This window comes from Ceratotherium simum, chromosome 3 (genome assembly GCF_057802395.1).
Source record: "Ceratotherium simum simum isolate JZ-2026a chromosome 3, ASM5780239v1, whole genome shotgun sequence".
NCBI classification, from domain to species: Eukaryota; Metazoa; Chordata; class Mammalia; order Perissodactyla; family Rhinocerotidae; genus Ceratotherium; species Ceratotherium simum.
The window spans coordinates 18,054,864-18,072,375 of NC_141902.1; the positions used below are offsets into that span (position 1 = coordinate 18,054,864).

General features: G+C 38.0%; 1 protein-coding gene across 2 annotated transcripts in view; it reads right to left on the reverse strand.

Moving 5' to 3' along the window:
- The window catches only part of G2E3 (G2/M-phase specific E3 ubiquitin protein ligase), a 50,417-nt gene extending 33,375 nt beyond the window's left edge, over positions 1-17,042 (reverse strand). Inside the window, exons 1-2 of one of the 2 annotated variants that reach the window (XM_004421148.3) lie at positions 16,938-17,042; positions 3,617-3,657 (exon numbers count right to left, since the gene is read on the reverse strand). In XM_004421148.3, coding sequence (XP_004421205.1) covers positions 3,617-3,653 — 37 coding nt within the window. In that variant the 5' untranslated portion in view covers positions 3,654-3,657; positions 16,938-17,042. The remainder of the gene's footprint in view (positions 1-3,616; positions 3,658-16,937) is intronic. The other variant, XM_087423065.1, reaches the window with a different exon arrangement.
- Between the last annotated feature and the right edge of the window lie 470 nt (positions 17,043-17,512).

The window sequence follows — 17,512 nt, forward strand, 5'->3', positions numbered from 1 at the left end:
GGGAAATGCAAATCAAAACCACAATGAGATACCACTTCACACCCACTAGGATGGCTCTAATCAAAATGTTAGAGGGCCGGCCCCGTGGCTTAGCGGTTAAGTGCTCGCGCTCCGCTACTGGTGGCTCGGGTTCGGATCGTGGGCGTGCACCGAGACACTGCTTGTCCGGCCATGCTGAGGTGGTGTCCCACATACAGCAACTAGCAGGATGTGCAACTATAACATACAACTATCTACTGGGGCTTTGGGGAGAAAAAGGGAAAAAAAAAAGGAGGAGGATTGGCAATAGATGTTAGCTCAGGGCCAGTCTTCCTCAGCAAAAAGAGGAGGATTGGCATGGATGTTAGCTCAGGGCTGATCTGCCTCAAAAAAAAACAACAAAAAAAAGTCAGATAATAACAAATGTTGGCAAGGATCTGGAGAAATCGAAACCCTCATATACTGCTGGTGGAAATGTAAAATGGTATAGCCACTTTGGAAAATAGTCTGGCAGTTCCTCAAAAAGTTAAACATAGCTACTGTATGACACAACAATTCCACTCAAGTATATATGCCAAAGAACTGAAAACAGATGTTCAAACAAATACTTGTACACTAATGTTCATAGCAGCACTGTTCACAACAGCCAAAAAGTGAAAACAAACCCATGTCCATCAATGAATGGATGAAGAGATAAAGAAATACAGTATATCCATACAATGGACTACTACTCAGCTATAAAAAGGAATGAAGTGGGCTGGCCCCATGGCTTAGCGGTTGGGTGCCCGCGCTCTGCTGCTGGCGGCCCAGGTTCGGATCCCAGGCACGCGCCGACGCACGGCTTCTCCAGCCATGCTGGGGCTGCGTCCCGCATACAGCGGCTGGAAGGATGTGCATCTATGACATACAACTATCTACTGGGGTTTGGGGGGAAAAAAATAATTAATTAAAAAAAAAAAAAGGAATGAAGTGCTGATACAGGCTACAACATGGAGGAGCCCAGAAGTATTACACTAAGTGAAAAAAGCCAAGCACAAAAGCTCACAATAGATTACATTACCCAGAATAGGTAACTCCACAGAGACGGACAAAAAGCAGAGTGGTGGTTTCCAGGGGCTGAGGACAAGGGAAATGAGAAGTGACTGCCTAACGGGTACAGAGTTTCCTTTGGAGGTGATGAAAATGTTTTGGAACTAGATAGTGGTGATGGTTGCACAACACTGTTAATGTACTAAATGCTACCAAATTGTACGCTTCAAAATAGTTAAAATGGTGAATTTTATGTTATGTGAATTTTACCACAATAATAATATAATTTTAAAAAGGTAAATTGTAGAGTCAGAGAGATCTGAGCTAAGACTCAGCTCCACGCTCTTGCTATGTAACCTTGGGCAGGTCACATAAACACTTTATGGCTCTGTTTCCTCATCTTTAAAATGAGGACAACAACAGTACCTACCTCAAACTACACCTTAATAAGGATTAAATGAGATAGTATATAGTAATATAATTAAAAGAGTGCAGCACATAGATAGAACTAAATAAATGTTAGCATTATAATTATCAATCTTTTCTACCTTAAGATGTTTACTTGTATAAAAAATTTCTAATAACATATTAATAAAACAATGAGAAGATCACTAGCTGAAGAGAAAAAACACTGAGGATCTCAAGGAGGCAGATCAATACGAGATGGAAGGAGCCTGAATCTCTAAATGACTACATGGAGCAGAAATTCCCTATCTATCCCCTTTCCCCTAACCAATCCACACTAGACTACAACATAAGCAAGTAATAGCTTTTATTGTGTTAAACCATTAAGACTTGAGAGTTTACCTATTACAGCAGCTAGTCTTATTCACCTTAACTAATACATGGAATCAAGAATGGACGTTACGTGTTGAAAGGTACTAGTATATTCGTTAATAGGCTACTCACAAAATAGATTCCAGGACTGGAAAGAAACAGCATGAGCTAATATTTAATACTGTGAAATCTCCCCCCTATATTTGCCCTCCCTCACTCCAGTTTAATGAGATAAGCCATAACTATAAGCCCCTTCCCCCAATCTTTTAAAAGATTTCAGCCCCCCTTCCTTTCCCATACAAAGTCACTGACATTAACTCCAGCAAATTGCCATGTGCTTATTGGACATCTGACACCAGCAGCTCCCGCCTTAACTCCTTCATCTCCAGTGCCTATACTTTTAGCTATAAGTGTGCATGCAGTTATCAAGAGGAAGAGGAATACAAGGCATTAGCTGAGACTACGGAAGAGCCAGCCCTGGCGGTCTAGTGGTTAAGATTTGGAGCTCTCACTGCTAAGGCCCAGCTTTGTTTCTGGTCAGGGAACCACACCACCCATCTGTCAGTTGTCATACTGTGGCAGTTGCATGTTGCTGTGATGCTGAAAGCTATGCCACTGCTATTTCATATACCAAGCAGGGTCACCCATGGTGGACAGGTTTCAGTGGAGCTTCCAGACTAAGCAAACTAGAAAGGAGAACCGGCCACTCACTTCCAAAAAATTGGCCATGAAACCCCTATGCATACAGCAGAGAATTGTCTGATACAGCGCTGGATGGTGAAGACAATGGCACAGGATTCCTCCCTGCTGTACACAGGGCTGCTACGAGTCGGAATCTACTTGAAGGCACTAACAAATGAAACAGAAGAGGAGTCCTCATGACGAACGCTGGATGGAACTGTATCTGCTATATGCTGTGGACCTGTGGCTTTCCGTTTGCTCCCCTCCTCCCTTCACCCAGTATGGAGACTCTGGATGCAAACAGACTAGGTTTCAGGCATGCATTTTATAAGCAGATTTTGTTTTTTATTTGGATTTTGTTGTTGTTTAATTTTAACGTTTAAATTCCAATAAAATTGTTCTGACTTCATTATATTTAGTAAGTCTATAGGCAAAAGCAGAAAAGCAAAACAGAGAGAGGTTTAAGAGCACAATTTCCTCATCCAACGTGGTGTGGAGTTAACAGATACTCTCTGTAAGTGATGGTCAAGATAGAGAGAAGTGTAACACTTTAACTTGAAAGGGAATCCAAAAAGAAATCTTAAAAAGGGTAGGTGAGGGGAGAGGTAGTGGCAGAAAAGTATAAAGTAACAATTTAAATTTCTCATCTTCCACAGTAGCAAGTCAATATATACTGTTTATAACTAATAAATGAAGAAAACAACTAAAAGCAAAGGTCTGCATCTATTAGAGGAGACTTTTGTGAGCAATTTCATTGTGTGTTTTCATGTTCAACTTGTGTGTATTGTTTAAATTGTTCTCACCTGCATTTTTTCCTTTTGTAAGAAAAAGTCACACAAAAAGGTGAAAAAATTATATTTATTAAATAAATAACACTATTTTATTCAGATACAAACCATACCTGATAAATACATATAGAGAATACAAATAAAATTTGGCAAATTGTCCTCTTATAGTAGATTTTTGTTGAAATGAATACATACAATATTATACTTTAGTATATGAATATATGAACTAAGCATGGATCAGGGAATTCATTCCTATTGTTTGAGTAGCATTCTAAAAGGATTTATTGTAATAAAAAAACCGAGAGTAAAATATCTTAATATTTTAAATCATATTTGAAAGTATTTTAAATACAGTTACTTACCAAGATTCTGTGAGTCACCAGGTTTATTTTCATTCATTTTACTAGGAAAAATAAAAACATACAATACAGCCATCTTAATTTTAAAAATCTCAAGTTATCCATTTTAATTAAATTTAGTCAACGCATAATTGCAAATAAGTTGCATAATCATTTCTTACTCTAGTACTTAACTTCCTCATCTTTCACACATCTAGGACCAATAGTTCTCAATAAGGGTGGTAAAGTCTGAAGACATTGTTAAAATCGGAGGGAATGTTTTTCAGATGTCAGAAAGATTAAGATGACTACTGGCATTTAGTGGAAAAGGGCCAGGATTGCAGGATATCTTGCAATGCACCAAACAGACCTATACAGCAAAGAATACTCTAGACTTCCAAATTTCCAGCTGGACATTCAACTAGGTAAAAAAAAAAAAAAAAACAACCTATTTATAATTACATCAACCTAGAAACCTACAGGCAGTTTACACATAAATATCAACTCTTTTTTTTTCTTGCTATTTTAGGACAAAATGAGTATTTCCAAACTACAACTCCTATGTAAGTCAATGAAATCTGTATTTTATTTTTGTTCATAATTTTACCAAGAAGTGTTCATTGTCTAGGGGGGAAAAAAATCACAACATTAATAGCAATGCCATTTGTATTTGAGTAGCCTACAAAACAACCCTTTATCAGGCTATATTTATGGTTAGTGCATTTGCAGGGATTGTATACAGAGCTGCAAGCATCTGACTGCCACATCACATCTTCTAGCACAGTACTCAACCATTTACATACTGAAAGACACTGATCTGTCTGTCTCCTCACTCCCTACTAGTTAACAAATGAAATTACTCATATTCATTACTGAAATATAACTTTCTCTAACTGTTCTCTAGTGCTAAAAGATCAAATGAAGGAAGAACAATATCTTAATAACATCAAAGTTTCACTTTACCAAGGCTATAAGAAAGCCTACTTGAAATGTTATGAGATTCAAGTACAATAATGTATGTGTAAGCTCTTGGAATTTAAGTGGAAAAGAATAAACATAACAATGCTACTAGGTGAATGTAATCTCATTTTATAGTTGCAAATCCAATGCTCAGAGAGGTTAAAACACTTGTCCAAGGTCACAGAGTCCTCAGTGGGAACAGACTAACCCATAACTGAGTGACTATGCCACTTCACATGAAAATAATGAAAGAGCACAATAAATAATACAGAATAGTAAATATCAAAGGAAGGACAAAAAAACAAAGATTATTATCAAATTTCATCAATGCTTTCTTATAATTTAGAATTTATATTTCATATTGATTATAAGAACTGTTTTGGGTTTAAACATTGATTTTCTCATAGATCACTTTTGTGGTTTCAGAAAAAGTCACAGTCCAAGTCTTTTGAATCACTTTGACTCCCAGTCTTCAATATTTTCTGGTTCTTCCTTACAAAATCACCCGTGCCATCAAGATTGGTATTTCTTAAAAGAATTCATAAAACAACTAAACACCCTAGGTCCACTTTGTAGTCCAGACCTGATGTTGACTCCTTTACACACAGCCTTGGCTTTGCTTTGACCCCATCAAAACACTACTTCCTTTAAATTTCACCTAAATGCCACCCTTCTCCAAAATCCTATAAGAAATTTATTTTACTCTTTGTTTGGTGAGAAGCCCTGTGGTTCTTCTGGTCTGCAATCTCTCTCATTGCAATGAGTCAATAAACCTAACTTTATCACACTACAGGTTTATCCCTAGTGGTTTTAGGCTGACTGGGCTAAGACTGGAGAAAGAATGATAAGGCAAATGGCACAAAACATAAGCAATTGGTAAATCTGGATAAGGAGTATATAGGAGCTCCTTATACTATTCTTATAACTTTTGTCACAGTTTAATATTATATCACAATTAAAAGTTACCCCCAAATTGGATGTTCTAAAGACATTACACAATTCATACTTCTGACCAGTTCACATTAGCCTTCTTTCTAATAACCAGCACCTGAAATAAAACTTTTGTTTCTAAATCCTGATTGATGATTGCTTTGTCTCATACAACAGTCTCCAATACAAAACTTGAGCCAGAAAAATAAGGACTATTCACACATTTTTAGTTGGATTTTATCATTTGTTTTGCATCCAGTACGTGAATTTTAAGACTTCCTAAGTGCAAGGAAGAAAACGATGTATGTAAGTATATATCTCAATAACAGCCCAACTCTTTAACAACAGACTTGATTTTAGAAATAATATCAAACTATTCTCCCATTCCTTGAGAAATCATTAACAATTTAATGAAGAGTTCCAGGAAGCCACTGTCAAGAGGTATTGTGAGTCTCTTCCACTGCTTACCTCCACTTGGTCAGTGAGTGATCCTCATATTTGATACTCCTCCCTTCAAAAGGTAGAGCCTGATTTCCCTCTTCTTGATGTGGCTGTGCTTAGTAACCTGCTACCACCAAAAAGCCTGGCAGAAATGACAATGTATGACTAGGTCATAAAAGGCACTGTGACTTCCTCCTTGCTCTCTATCATGGATCACCTGCACCAGAGGAAGCTAGCTGCCATGTCATAATGCTCCTTGGAGAGGCCCACTCGGCAAAGAATTGAAGCATTTACCCATGGTCATGTGAGTGAGCCATTTTAGAAGCAAATCCTCCAAGTCAAGCCTTCATATGACTACAGCCTGGCTGACAGCCTGAGAGCAACTTCATGGGAGATCCTAAGCCAGAACCACACATCTAAGTTGCTCCCAAATTTCTGGCCCACAGAAACGGTCAGATAGTAAATGTTTATTGTTTTAAGCCACTAAGTTTTGGGGTGATCTGTTACACAGGAATAGACAGGTAATAAAATCAAGTAAGCCAAATTGCCTTGCATTCTAGCTGGGTTGCTATTCTAACAGCTTTTTGGTGGGATCTTTAAGATTTTCAATATATAAGATCACGTCATCTGCAAACAGACAATTTTACTACTTCTTTCCAGTTTGGATGCCTTTTATTTCTTTTTCTTGCCTGATTGCTCTGGCTATGACTTCTAGTACTATGTTGAATAGGGGTGGTGAGAGTGGGCACCCTTGTCTTATTCCTGATCTTACAGGAAAAGCTTTCAACCTTTCATCATGGAGTATCATGTTAGCTGAGGGCTTGTCATGTAGGACTTTATTACGTTGAGGTACATTCCTTCTATACCCAATTTGTTGAGAATTTTTATCATGAACGGACATTGAATTTTGTGAAATGCTTTTTCTGTATCTATTGAGATGACCATTTGATTTTTATTTCTCATTCTATTAATGTGATATGTCACATTTATTGATTTGCATATGTTAAACCTTCCTTGCGTCCAGGGATGAATCCCATTGGATCGTGGTGTATGATCCTTTTACTGTGCTGTTAAATTCGGTTTGCTAATATTCTGTTGAGAATTTTTGCATCTATACTCATCAGGGATATGGGCCTGCAGTTTTCTTTTCTTGTAGTGTCCTTATCTGACTTTGGTATCAGGGTAATGCTGGTCTCAGAAAATGAGGTTGGGAGTTGAACATATACTTTAGAAAACAAATACAACATGGTCAAACAAGCAAACCAAAGAATGAAAGCTGGAAAATTTACAAAAATGTGGCAATTAAACAAGCAAAAGGTCAAAGCAGAAATCACAAGGGAAATTAGAAAATACTTAGAGATGAATGAACATAAAAAAACAAACAAACCCATAATATACTAAAACCTACAGTGTACAGCAAAAAGTGATCAGAAGGAAATTTACAGCTATAAATGTAAACATTAAAAAAGAAGATTCCCCAAAAAATAACCTAACTTTGTACCTGAAGGAACCAGAAAAAGAAGAGCAAACTGAACCAAAGCCAGTAGAAGGAAAGAATTCATAAAGATTAGAGTGGAGATAAATGTAAAGAATAGAAAAATAATAGAGAGAATAAAATCAAAAGCTGGTTCTTTAAAAAGATCAAAATGGACAAACCTTTAGCTAGACTGACCCAGAAAAAAAAGAGAAAATACTCAAATTACTAAAATAAAAAACAGGGAACATTACTATAGACCTTACAGAAATAAAAAGGATTATATAAATAATTGTATGCCAGCAAATTAGATAATTAACTAGTTAAACAAGTTAGATAATCTTACAAAACAGATTCAAGCAGAAATAGAAAATTTCACAGATCTATATCTAGAGATTGAATCAATACTTCAAGAATCTCCCAACAAAGAAAAGTCTAGGCCTAGACAGCTTCACTGGTGAATTTTATCAATTATTTTAAAAAGAACTGCACCGATGTTTCTCAAACCTGCCCAAAAACAGAAGAGGAGAGAACCCTTCCTAATTCAATCTATGAAGCCAGCATTACTGTGCTAACCAAAGCTAAAGACATCACAGAAAAGCTATAGACCAATACCCCTTATGAACATAGATGCAAAAATCAACAAAATTCTAGCAAACTAGATCCTTGTTAAGAGAATTATACACCACGAGAAAGTGGTATTTATCCCAAGATGCAAGGGTGGTTCATTATATGAAAAATCAGTCAATGTAACACATCACATTGACAAAATAAAAGAAAAAGGGCACATGCCCATCTTAATTGATGCAGGAAAAGCGTCTGACAAAACCCAACACTTTTTCATGATAAAAACACTCTACAATTTAGAAATGGAAGGGAACTCCCTCAGCATACTAAAGGGCATCTATTCACACTTAGTGGTGAAAGACTAAAAGTTTTCCACCTAAGATCTGGAGCAAAACAATGATGTCCACTCTCACCCCTTCTATTCAACACTGTACCAGAAGTTCTAGCCAGAACAATTAGATAAAAAAAGAAATAAAAGGCATCCAAATTGAAAGCAAGAAGTAGCTCTATTGGCAAAAGACATGATCTTATATGTAGGGAATCCTAATGAATTCCCAAAAAACTGTTAGAGCTAATAAACAAATTCAGCAAAGCAGCAGGATGCAAGATGAACACACAAAAATCAGTTGTATTTCTATACAATAGCAAAAAACAATCCATAAAACAATTAACAAATCAACTCGATTTACAATAACATCAAAAAGAACTACTTAGGAATAAACGTAACCAAAAAGGGGCAAAATTCGTCCACTGAAAACCACTAAACATTGCTAAAAGAAATTAAAGAACCCAAATAAATGGAAAGACACTTTGTGTTCCTGGTTGGAAGACTTAATATTGTTAAGATGGCAATACTCCCCAAAGCAATCTACAGATTCGATGCAATCTCTATGGAAATCCAATGGCCTTTTCGTAGAAACGGAAAACTTGACCTTAAAATTCATATGGAATTGCAAGGAACTCCGAATAGCCAAGACAATCCAAAAGAGAAAAAGCTGAAGGATTCATACTTTCCAATTTGAAAACTTACTACAAAGCTACAATAATCAAAACAAGATGGTACCAGCACATGGATAAACATATAGATCAATAGAAAAGAAGTAAATGTCCAGAAATAAACCCATATATCTATGATCAATTAGTTTTTGAAGAGGGTGCCAAGACCCCTCAGTAGGAAGAGTCTCTTCAACAAATGGTGCTGGGACAACTGGGTAACCACATGCAAAGAAATCAAGTTGGACCCCTATCTTGCACTATATAAAAAAATTAACTCAAAATGGATCAAAGACTTAGTATGTAAGTGCCAGAACTATAAAAATCTTAGCAGAAAACATAGGGTTATGTAAATATCCATGACCTTGGATTTGGCAGTTGTTCAACACATCAAACATAGAACTACCACATCACCCAGCAATTACACTAGGTAATTACCCAAAAGAATTGAAAAGAGGTATTCAAACAAAACCTTGTACACAAATGTTCATAACAGCACTATGCACAATAGCTAAAAAATAGAAACAACTCATTTGTCCATCCACTGATGAACAGTTATACAAAATGTGGTACATCTGTACAATGGAATATTATTCAACTATGAAAAGGAATGAAGTACTCATATATACTACAACATGGATGAACCACAAAAACATGCTAAGTGAAAGAAGCCAACTACCAAAGACCACATATTGTATAATCCCATTTATATAAAATTTCCAGAATGGGTAAATCCATAGAGACAGAAAGCAGATTTGTGGTTTCCAGGGACTGGGGGAATGGGGAATGCAGAGTGACTGCCTAATGGGTATGAGTTTTCCTTTCAGGGTAATGAAAATGTTTCAGAACCAGATAGAGGTGATGGTTGTACAATATTATGAATGTACTAAATGTCACTGAATTGTACACCTTAAAATGGTTAATTTTATGAACGTGAATTTTACTTCAATTAAAAAAAAAAAAGTTAGGGCCGGCCCCATGGCTTAGCGGTTAAGTGCGTGCACTCCGCTGCTGGCGGCCCGGGTTTGGATCCCGGGCGCGCACCGACGCACCGCTTCTCTGGCCATGCTGAGGCAGTGTCCCACATACAGCAACTAGAAGGATGTGCAGCTATGACATACAAATATCTACTGGGGCTTTGGGGGAAAAATAAATAAATAAATAAAATTATTTAAAAAAAAAAAAGTTAAATGTACAGCTAACCATATGATGCAACCAAGAGAAATAAAGGCATATGCCCACTGTACACAAATGTCCATAGTTGCTTTACCTGCAATAGCCAAAAACTGTAAACAACCTAAATGTCCATCAACAGACAATGGATAAAACAAATTGTGGTATATTCATTTAATGGAATACAATTACTAAAACTCACTAAACTATACCCCTAAAATGGGTGAATTTGATTCTATACAAATTATATTACCAGATAGATGTTTAAAAGTTAACCACCTTCATTAAAAAATAAAGATATTTGTTTAAATTAAAAGGAAAAGTAGCATGTAAGGAGCTTGTAAGTTGCCACTCCAACCTAACAAGAGCTGAAAAGACTAAGAAATCAACAACACTTCCTGGATCTGTAAGAGGGGAGGACACAGGGCAAACCACTGCCCCCAATACTGGAGAGACAGGTGAATACAGGGAGTCACAGCTTACCTGAGCAGAGACTTACCAGCTGAAATTGCTGTGGGATCCAGTGCTGCGGTAAGAAAATCTGAACTGTAATTGACTAATTGCTGGAGGCTCAAAATGGATAACTTCGAGAGTTAAAAACTCCAGGGGTACCCAGTCATGGGGGCCTCTCACAATATTGTGAGATTTATCACCAGGAACTTGACCAGGATCCCACAGTGAATACCACAGAAAAACCCCCTTGTGATTTTGGCAGGGAGAGGGGAAATGGTATCCTTTTGAAATTCGCCAAAGCACTCAGCTGTTCTTAACAAGGCCTGCCCTCAGGAGTTAACCAGAGTATTAACTTGGTTAATACTCCTGCTGGAGTATTATCAGAGCCTAAATGACTTGAGGGAAGAGAAATACCCAACTCCAGCCAACTCTAGCCATCCTGTCCCACATAAGGGGGGAGAAAAACCTGATATAAAGGGGTCAATTCCCCAAGAAGATATAACAGTACTTAACATGTATATGCCTAATCACAGAGTGTTAAAGTATGTGAGGCAAAAACTAGTAGAACTGCAAAGAGAAACAGAGGAATCTACTATCACAGTTGGAGACTTGAACACCTCTCTATCAGAAATGGACAGATCCAGCAGGCAGAAAATCAGTAAGGACATAGTTGAACTCAACACCATCAGTCAACTGGATATAATGAACTATTTCATCCAACAACAGTGGAATACATGTTTTTTTCAAGCTTACATGGAACATTCACCAAGACAGACCACATTCTGGGCCATAAAACAGATCTTAACAAATTTAAATGTGTTTTTGTGTGTGTGAGGAAGATTGTCCCTGAGCTAACATCCATGCCAATCTTCCTCCATTTTTCTGTATATGGGACACCACCACAGCATGGCTTCATGAGCAGTGTATAGGTCCACACCCGGGATCCAAACCCATGAACCCCGGGGTGCTGAAGTGGAGCGCATGAACTTAACCACTATGCTACCGGGCAGGCCCCTTAACAAATTTAAAAGAATAGAAATCATACAATATCTGCTCTCAGACCACAACGAAATTAAACTAGAAATCAATAACAAAAAAAAAACTGGAAAATTCCAAAATACGTGGAGATTAAACAACACATTTTTAAATAACACAAGCATCAAAGAAGAAATCTCAAGAGAAAATACAAAATATTTTGAACTAAATGGAAATGAAAACAGAACTTATCAAAATTTGGGGGATGCTGTGAAAGCAGTGCTCAGAAAAGTACTTACAGCATTTAATGCATATATTAGAAAAGAAACTCTAAAATCAATCATCTAGAGTTTCTACCTTAGGAAACTAGAAAAAGAAGAGCAAATTAAATCCAAATTAAGCAGAAGTAGTAAAAAGAATTAGAGCAGAAATCAATGAAATTGAAAACAAGAAATCAACAGATAAAATCAACAAAACCAAAAGCTGTTTCTTTGAAAAGACCAATAAAGTCAGTAAGCCTCTAGCCAGGCTAAGAAAAAATGAGAGCACACAAATTACTAATACCAGAAATGAAAGAAGGGATATCACTACAGATCCTATGGACATTGAAAGTATAATAAAGGAATACTATGAACTCTACGCCCACAAATTTGATGAAATGGACCAATTCTTTTAAAGACGCTATTTGCCAAAACTCACACAAGAAGAAATAAACAATCTGAATAGGCCTGTATCAAAGAAATCAATAATTAATAACCTTCCAAAACAGAAAGCACCAGGCCCAGATGGGTTCACTGGTGAATTCTACCAAACATTTAAGGAAGAAATTATAGCAATTCTCTACAATCTCTTTCAGAAGACAGAAGCACAGGGAACACTTCATAACTTATTCTATTAGGCCACTATTATCCTAATACCAAAATCTGACAAAGACATCACAAGAAAAAAACCAAACTACAGACCAATATATCTCATGAACATAGATGCAAAAATTCTCAACAAAATATTATCAAATCAAATCCAACAATGTATAAAAAGAATTATACACCACAACCAAGTGGGATTTACCTCAATGATGCAATCATGCTCCTTGATATTCACCCAAAGGAAGCAAAAACTTATGTCCACACCAAAACCTTCACATGGATGGTTACAGCATCTTTATTCATAATTGCCAAAACTTTGAAGCAACTAAGATGTCCTTCAGTAGGTGAGTGGATAAATAAACTCTGGTACATCCAGACAATGGAATATTATTCAGTGCTAAAAAGAAACAAGCTATCAAGCCATGAAAAGACATGGAGGAAACTTAAATGCATATTACTAAGTGAGAAAGCCAATATGAAAAGGCTACATACTGTAGGATTCCGACTATATGAAATTCTGGAAAAGGCAGAACGATGAAGACAGTAAAAAGATCAGTGGTTGCGAAGTGGGGGGAGGGATAAATAGGCACCGTACACAGCATTTTTAGAAGAGTGAAAATATTCTCTATGATACCATAATGATGGATACATGTCATTATACATTTGTCCTAACCCAGAGTGTATAACACCAAGAGTGAACCACAGTTTAAACTATGAGCTTTGAGTGATTATTGTGTGTCCACGAACGTTCATAAATTGTAACAAATGTACCACTCTAGTGGGGGATGTTGATAATGGTCGAGGCTACTTATGTGTGGGGGCAGAGGGTACATGGGAAATCTTTATTATCTTCCCCTCAATTTTGCTGTGAACCTAAAATTGCTCTAAAAAAATAGAGCCTCAACAAAAAAGAGGAAAGCAATAAAATTACAAGTTTATACTGACTTACTTTATAACTAACTAGTCCTCAGGAAACAGGTCTCCCCCACCGCGCTGCATATTGGCTCCCTATGCCCAGTGTCCATGTTTCTTCATGATTCCACTGTCATCTCAGCACATAAAGACCTTTCCAGCTTGGCTCCCAACAGTCTTTTGGTATCCCAACTCCAAAATTCAAGAAAAATAATGTGAATCGTCTAGCCTACACCAGATATTCAGCTCTGATTCAAATACCTGGTACTACTTTGGCTGGAGAAGGTGTGTGGGATGGGAGCATATTAGAATCATATGCTCCTTTGATCAACCCCTACCCACTCACTGGCCCTTAGAATGATGTTCCTACAATGCTGGGCAGGTGTTTAAAGAAAAGGTTGTGGGCAAGGAGGTCAGGTAACAACAGTCTTAACTGTTCAAACTGAAAAGGAAAGGCAAACTTTTCTGTTTTTTAATTCTCCAATATTTTCTTAATTTCTAATTGAATTAATGTAGAAATGAACATTCATGAACAAATGAAGGTAATTCTCTACTATAAAGTTAATTTTTTCATTACACATATATTATTCTTATAATTTAAAAAAACTGCACTGGGAGAAATTAAATGCAAAAAAAAAATTATTTTAAGTTACTAAATCTTTCACCTCGGTTTCTTCATCTTAATATGGGGACAATACTAAAATGGCTTTAAGGAGTGAGCAGACACATATAAAGCATTTGGAGTTCTGCGAATGTTACCAAATACTGCTCTTAATTTTTTTCCCACTTGTAATGTCTTCTGAGCCTATAATTTCAATACTTATTTTTCCACATTTGTGAAATTTACAAACCATATGATATCACTAAAATCTTTCTATTAAGCCACACAGAATTATAGTCTATCATCTCAGTAAAAAAGCAAAGCTCTTTTTTTTTCTTTTAACTTTTTCAGCATTAACAAGACACAATGTGTTCAACTGTAGAAGTAACAAGCACTCATTGAACATACACAGTTTCAGAGTAGAAGGGCACTCACTGTTCTGCACCAAGAACTGCAGATATAAAGGCAAACAGGACACGAGCTCTCCGTCTAGGGCTATGTTTACAACTAAACTGCACTGAGGAAGAAGTACTCTGTGCCTGGGGAAGTCTAGGAAGGTATCTGAATCCCACCGGGTAAAATTTTAAGGGGAAATAAAAAAGATTGATGGGTAAGAATGCATAAAAAAGACAGAGAATAGATTTGGAGAATTATAATTGTATGATTAGAGCTCACAGGTTGGAAAAGAGGGGTGGAATATTATACAGATGATGCTCCAAAACAGAGGTTGGAATCAGATTGAAACAGGCTTCGTAAAAAAAAGAAAAAGCTAAGAAATCTGAATTATATATGGTAGACAATGGGAAGCCACTAGAGATTTTTACAGAGCAACATCTGGAAGGAGAGACTGCAAAGAGAGGCAGGAAGCATTACTTCAAAAAAAAAAAAAAAAGAGGCATAAACTTTCTTATACTAAATCTAGTTCCTGACCCAGATCAAACATTTTATTAGTTGTGTGAGAACAAATTACTGAAGCCCCCTTAGCCTCAGTTTTCTATCCGAAAATAGTACATACTGCAGTGTTATTTGTAAAGATTAATGAGATAATGTATGTAATGTATTTTGTACAATGTTTAGTAACTCAATATAATAGGAGATTATATGTATCATTTACTATGTGCCACACACTATTCTAAGATTTTTATACATATTGGCACATTTGATTCTCACAGGTAGGTAGCAATACCTACAAGATAGGTATTGCTATTATCCCCGTTACATAGTTGAGAGAATTGAAGCACAGACTGGTTAATCGGCTTGCTTAGGATCACACAGCTCCTCAGTGGTTGGAGATGGAATTCAAACCCAGGCAATCTGGCTCCAGTTCCATGCCCTTAACCAATGTATCATGATGACTCGCTAGGAAAGATCAAGTCAGTGTTCTTAAAATTCTGAATTTAAATTTCAGTCAAATTTTCTAGCCTTCCAGTTAAACTTACAGATTCCTCAACCACATCCTCCAGACCTACTGGATCAGAATCTCTGAGATTTGAAGCGCAGGAATCAGCACTTAAGAAACCCTTCAAGGTAATGTGCACACACTGAAATTTGAAACTCACTGATCTCGGTAGATAGAGCAAAAACTCAATGATATAAGAGTTCAGGTAAGGAAAAGGAACAGATTAAAATCTAGAGACTAATTTTTTTTAAATATTACCATTTGCTGGTAGCTTATATGAAATGAGCTGAATAGTTGTCTGCAATCCTTAGGAAAGTACTATAGCTAAGTCTCCTGCAGTCTTACGCAAAATGTTTAAATTTCAACTATCACACATGCTGAATATGTAAATCTATTTTTCCTGGCTTATAATGAAACAAAAGTTCATTACCAGGGATCAGAGAGTGGGAGTAGCCAACACTGGATGGAGAACTGTCTATTCTGAATATTATTAAGTCCTACTTTTTAAAAGATATTTATACATTTATATAGTATGGGATATACACACCGTGGTGTTAAAATCTTTAAAGGAACATAAAATACCTGTTCCTCTAAAGAAACAAAAAATTAGTCTGACAGTTTTCAATAAGGCAAGATATAGAATTTCTAGACATTTAAAGTACTCATTTACAGTTTACATTTAAGGTACACGTTTAAACTATTTCAGAAGTTACGGCTTTGCTACGGGGTTGGATCGAGTTAGATATGTGAGGTAGTTCATCACTAAAAATAAATAAAACAAAAACAAAAAACACCAAAGAACCAAAACAAAGAAAACCCGATGCTGGAAATATTAGTCGAGTACTTTCAAAATGACTCCACAATAACTCCGCGGGCCAATGAATGAACGGGGTGAAAAGGCAGGTCTGCGGAACTAACTAAACCTTATCCCTATTGTTGGCAAACCAAGACCCTCGTGAGTCACCGCTGTTACCAGTTTAAATGAGCAACAGTTTCGGATTTTTGCGGTCTACGAAAAATGTCAACCACGAAAGAACACTATCCGGGTTTTAAATACACAGGATACTCAGATTTCAGTTTAAATCCCCACCAGCATTTCAAAGACTGTCACTTGCCTGCAGTCGAGAGTAATACGGATTACTCCGGGTACCCCTCTTAGAACTCGGAGCCACGTAGGCCATCTCCTCACTCGAAACCTGCCCCTAACCTTCCATCTTTAATAAAGGCAGATTCTCTTCCTGTGGTAACGCTGTCGCAATGAGATTTAACTGCTGATGAAGCTTCAGCATTCCAGCCAAACTGGCGGAAATACTGAACTGCGATTACCCGAAAATGAGAGACTAAACAAGGCTTAGTCTCGGCGGCAGTCAGGCCTCCGAACCCTCAAGACTCAGAGCCGGCCTGTGAGCGCCGACCGTGGGGAGCGCTGGCCCGGGACACGCTCCCCAGCGCCGCGACTTCCCAAGGCGCCGACCGCCCCACACCTCCAAAAGCACTGAGGCCCCCGCTACACTGTCCCGCCTCCCGATCCCCTGTCCCACCCGACGGGCCCGCCTCTCTCCCTGGAATACTCCGTTTCTTCCCGTTCCCCGTCCACTCACCAAGGCGCGCTGGGCAGAAGTTCCAGAGCCGCCGCGACACTTTTCCCTTTTCGCGCAGCGCCACACGCCAACCTCGAGCAGCCCCATCCAACGGCCCACACGATTCAAATCTCTCCACTTCCGCCCGCGACCCGGAAGCAGTGCTTGGCCCCGCCCCCCGGGAGGCGGGGCCCGCGACGACGCGGGAGGTGGGGCAGGCCGAGGCGTGGCGCTGCTCCTCAGCCGCGAGGTCCGCTCGTCTTCCCCAGAGCTTCTCTTATGTCTTTCTCTAGTTAAGTCCACAGAGAACGGGTGGGGGGTTGGTGTTTCTGCCCCGTGGCTCTTGAGGGGATTCTCTTGTGTCTGAAATGGACAGAGCATTGCTGAAGTTTCTTTCCTTCACAGAATGGAGAAAATAAAAAGAGAAATGGAGCCAGACTTTTTATCCTCCCCTCGCCCTCATGTACACAACGCTACAGCAAGAAAGAAAACACAAGCCCTCCACACACTTAGTACGGGGATTCCCTGGGCCTCCTTAGTCTTATCCCCGCACAGTCAGGGCTTTTAAGCTCTTTCCCTCCCCTGTCTGAGGAAGA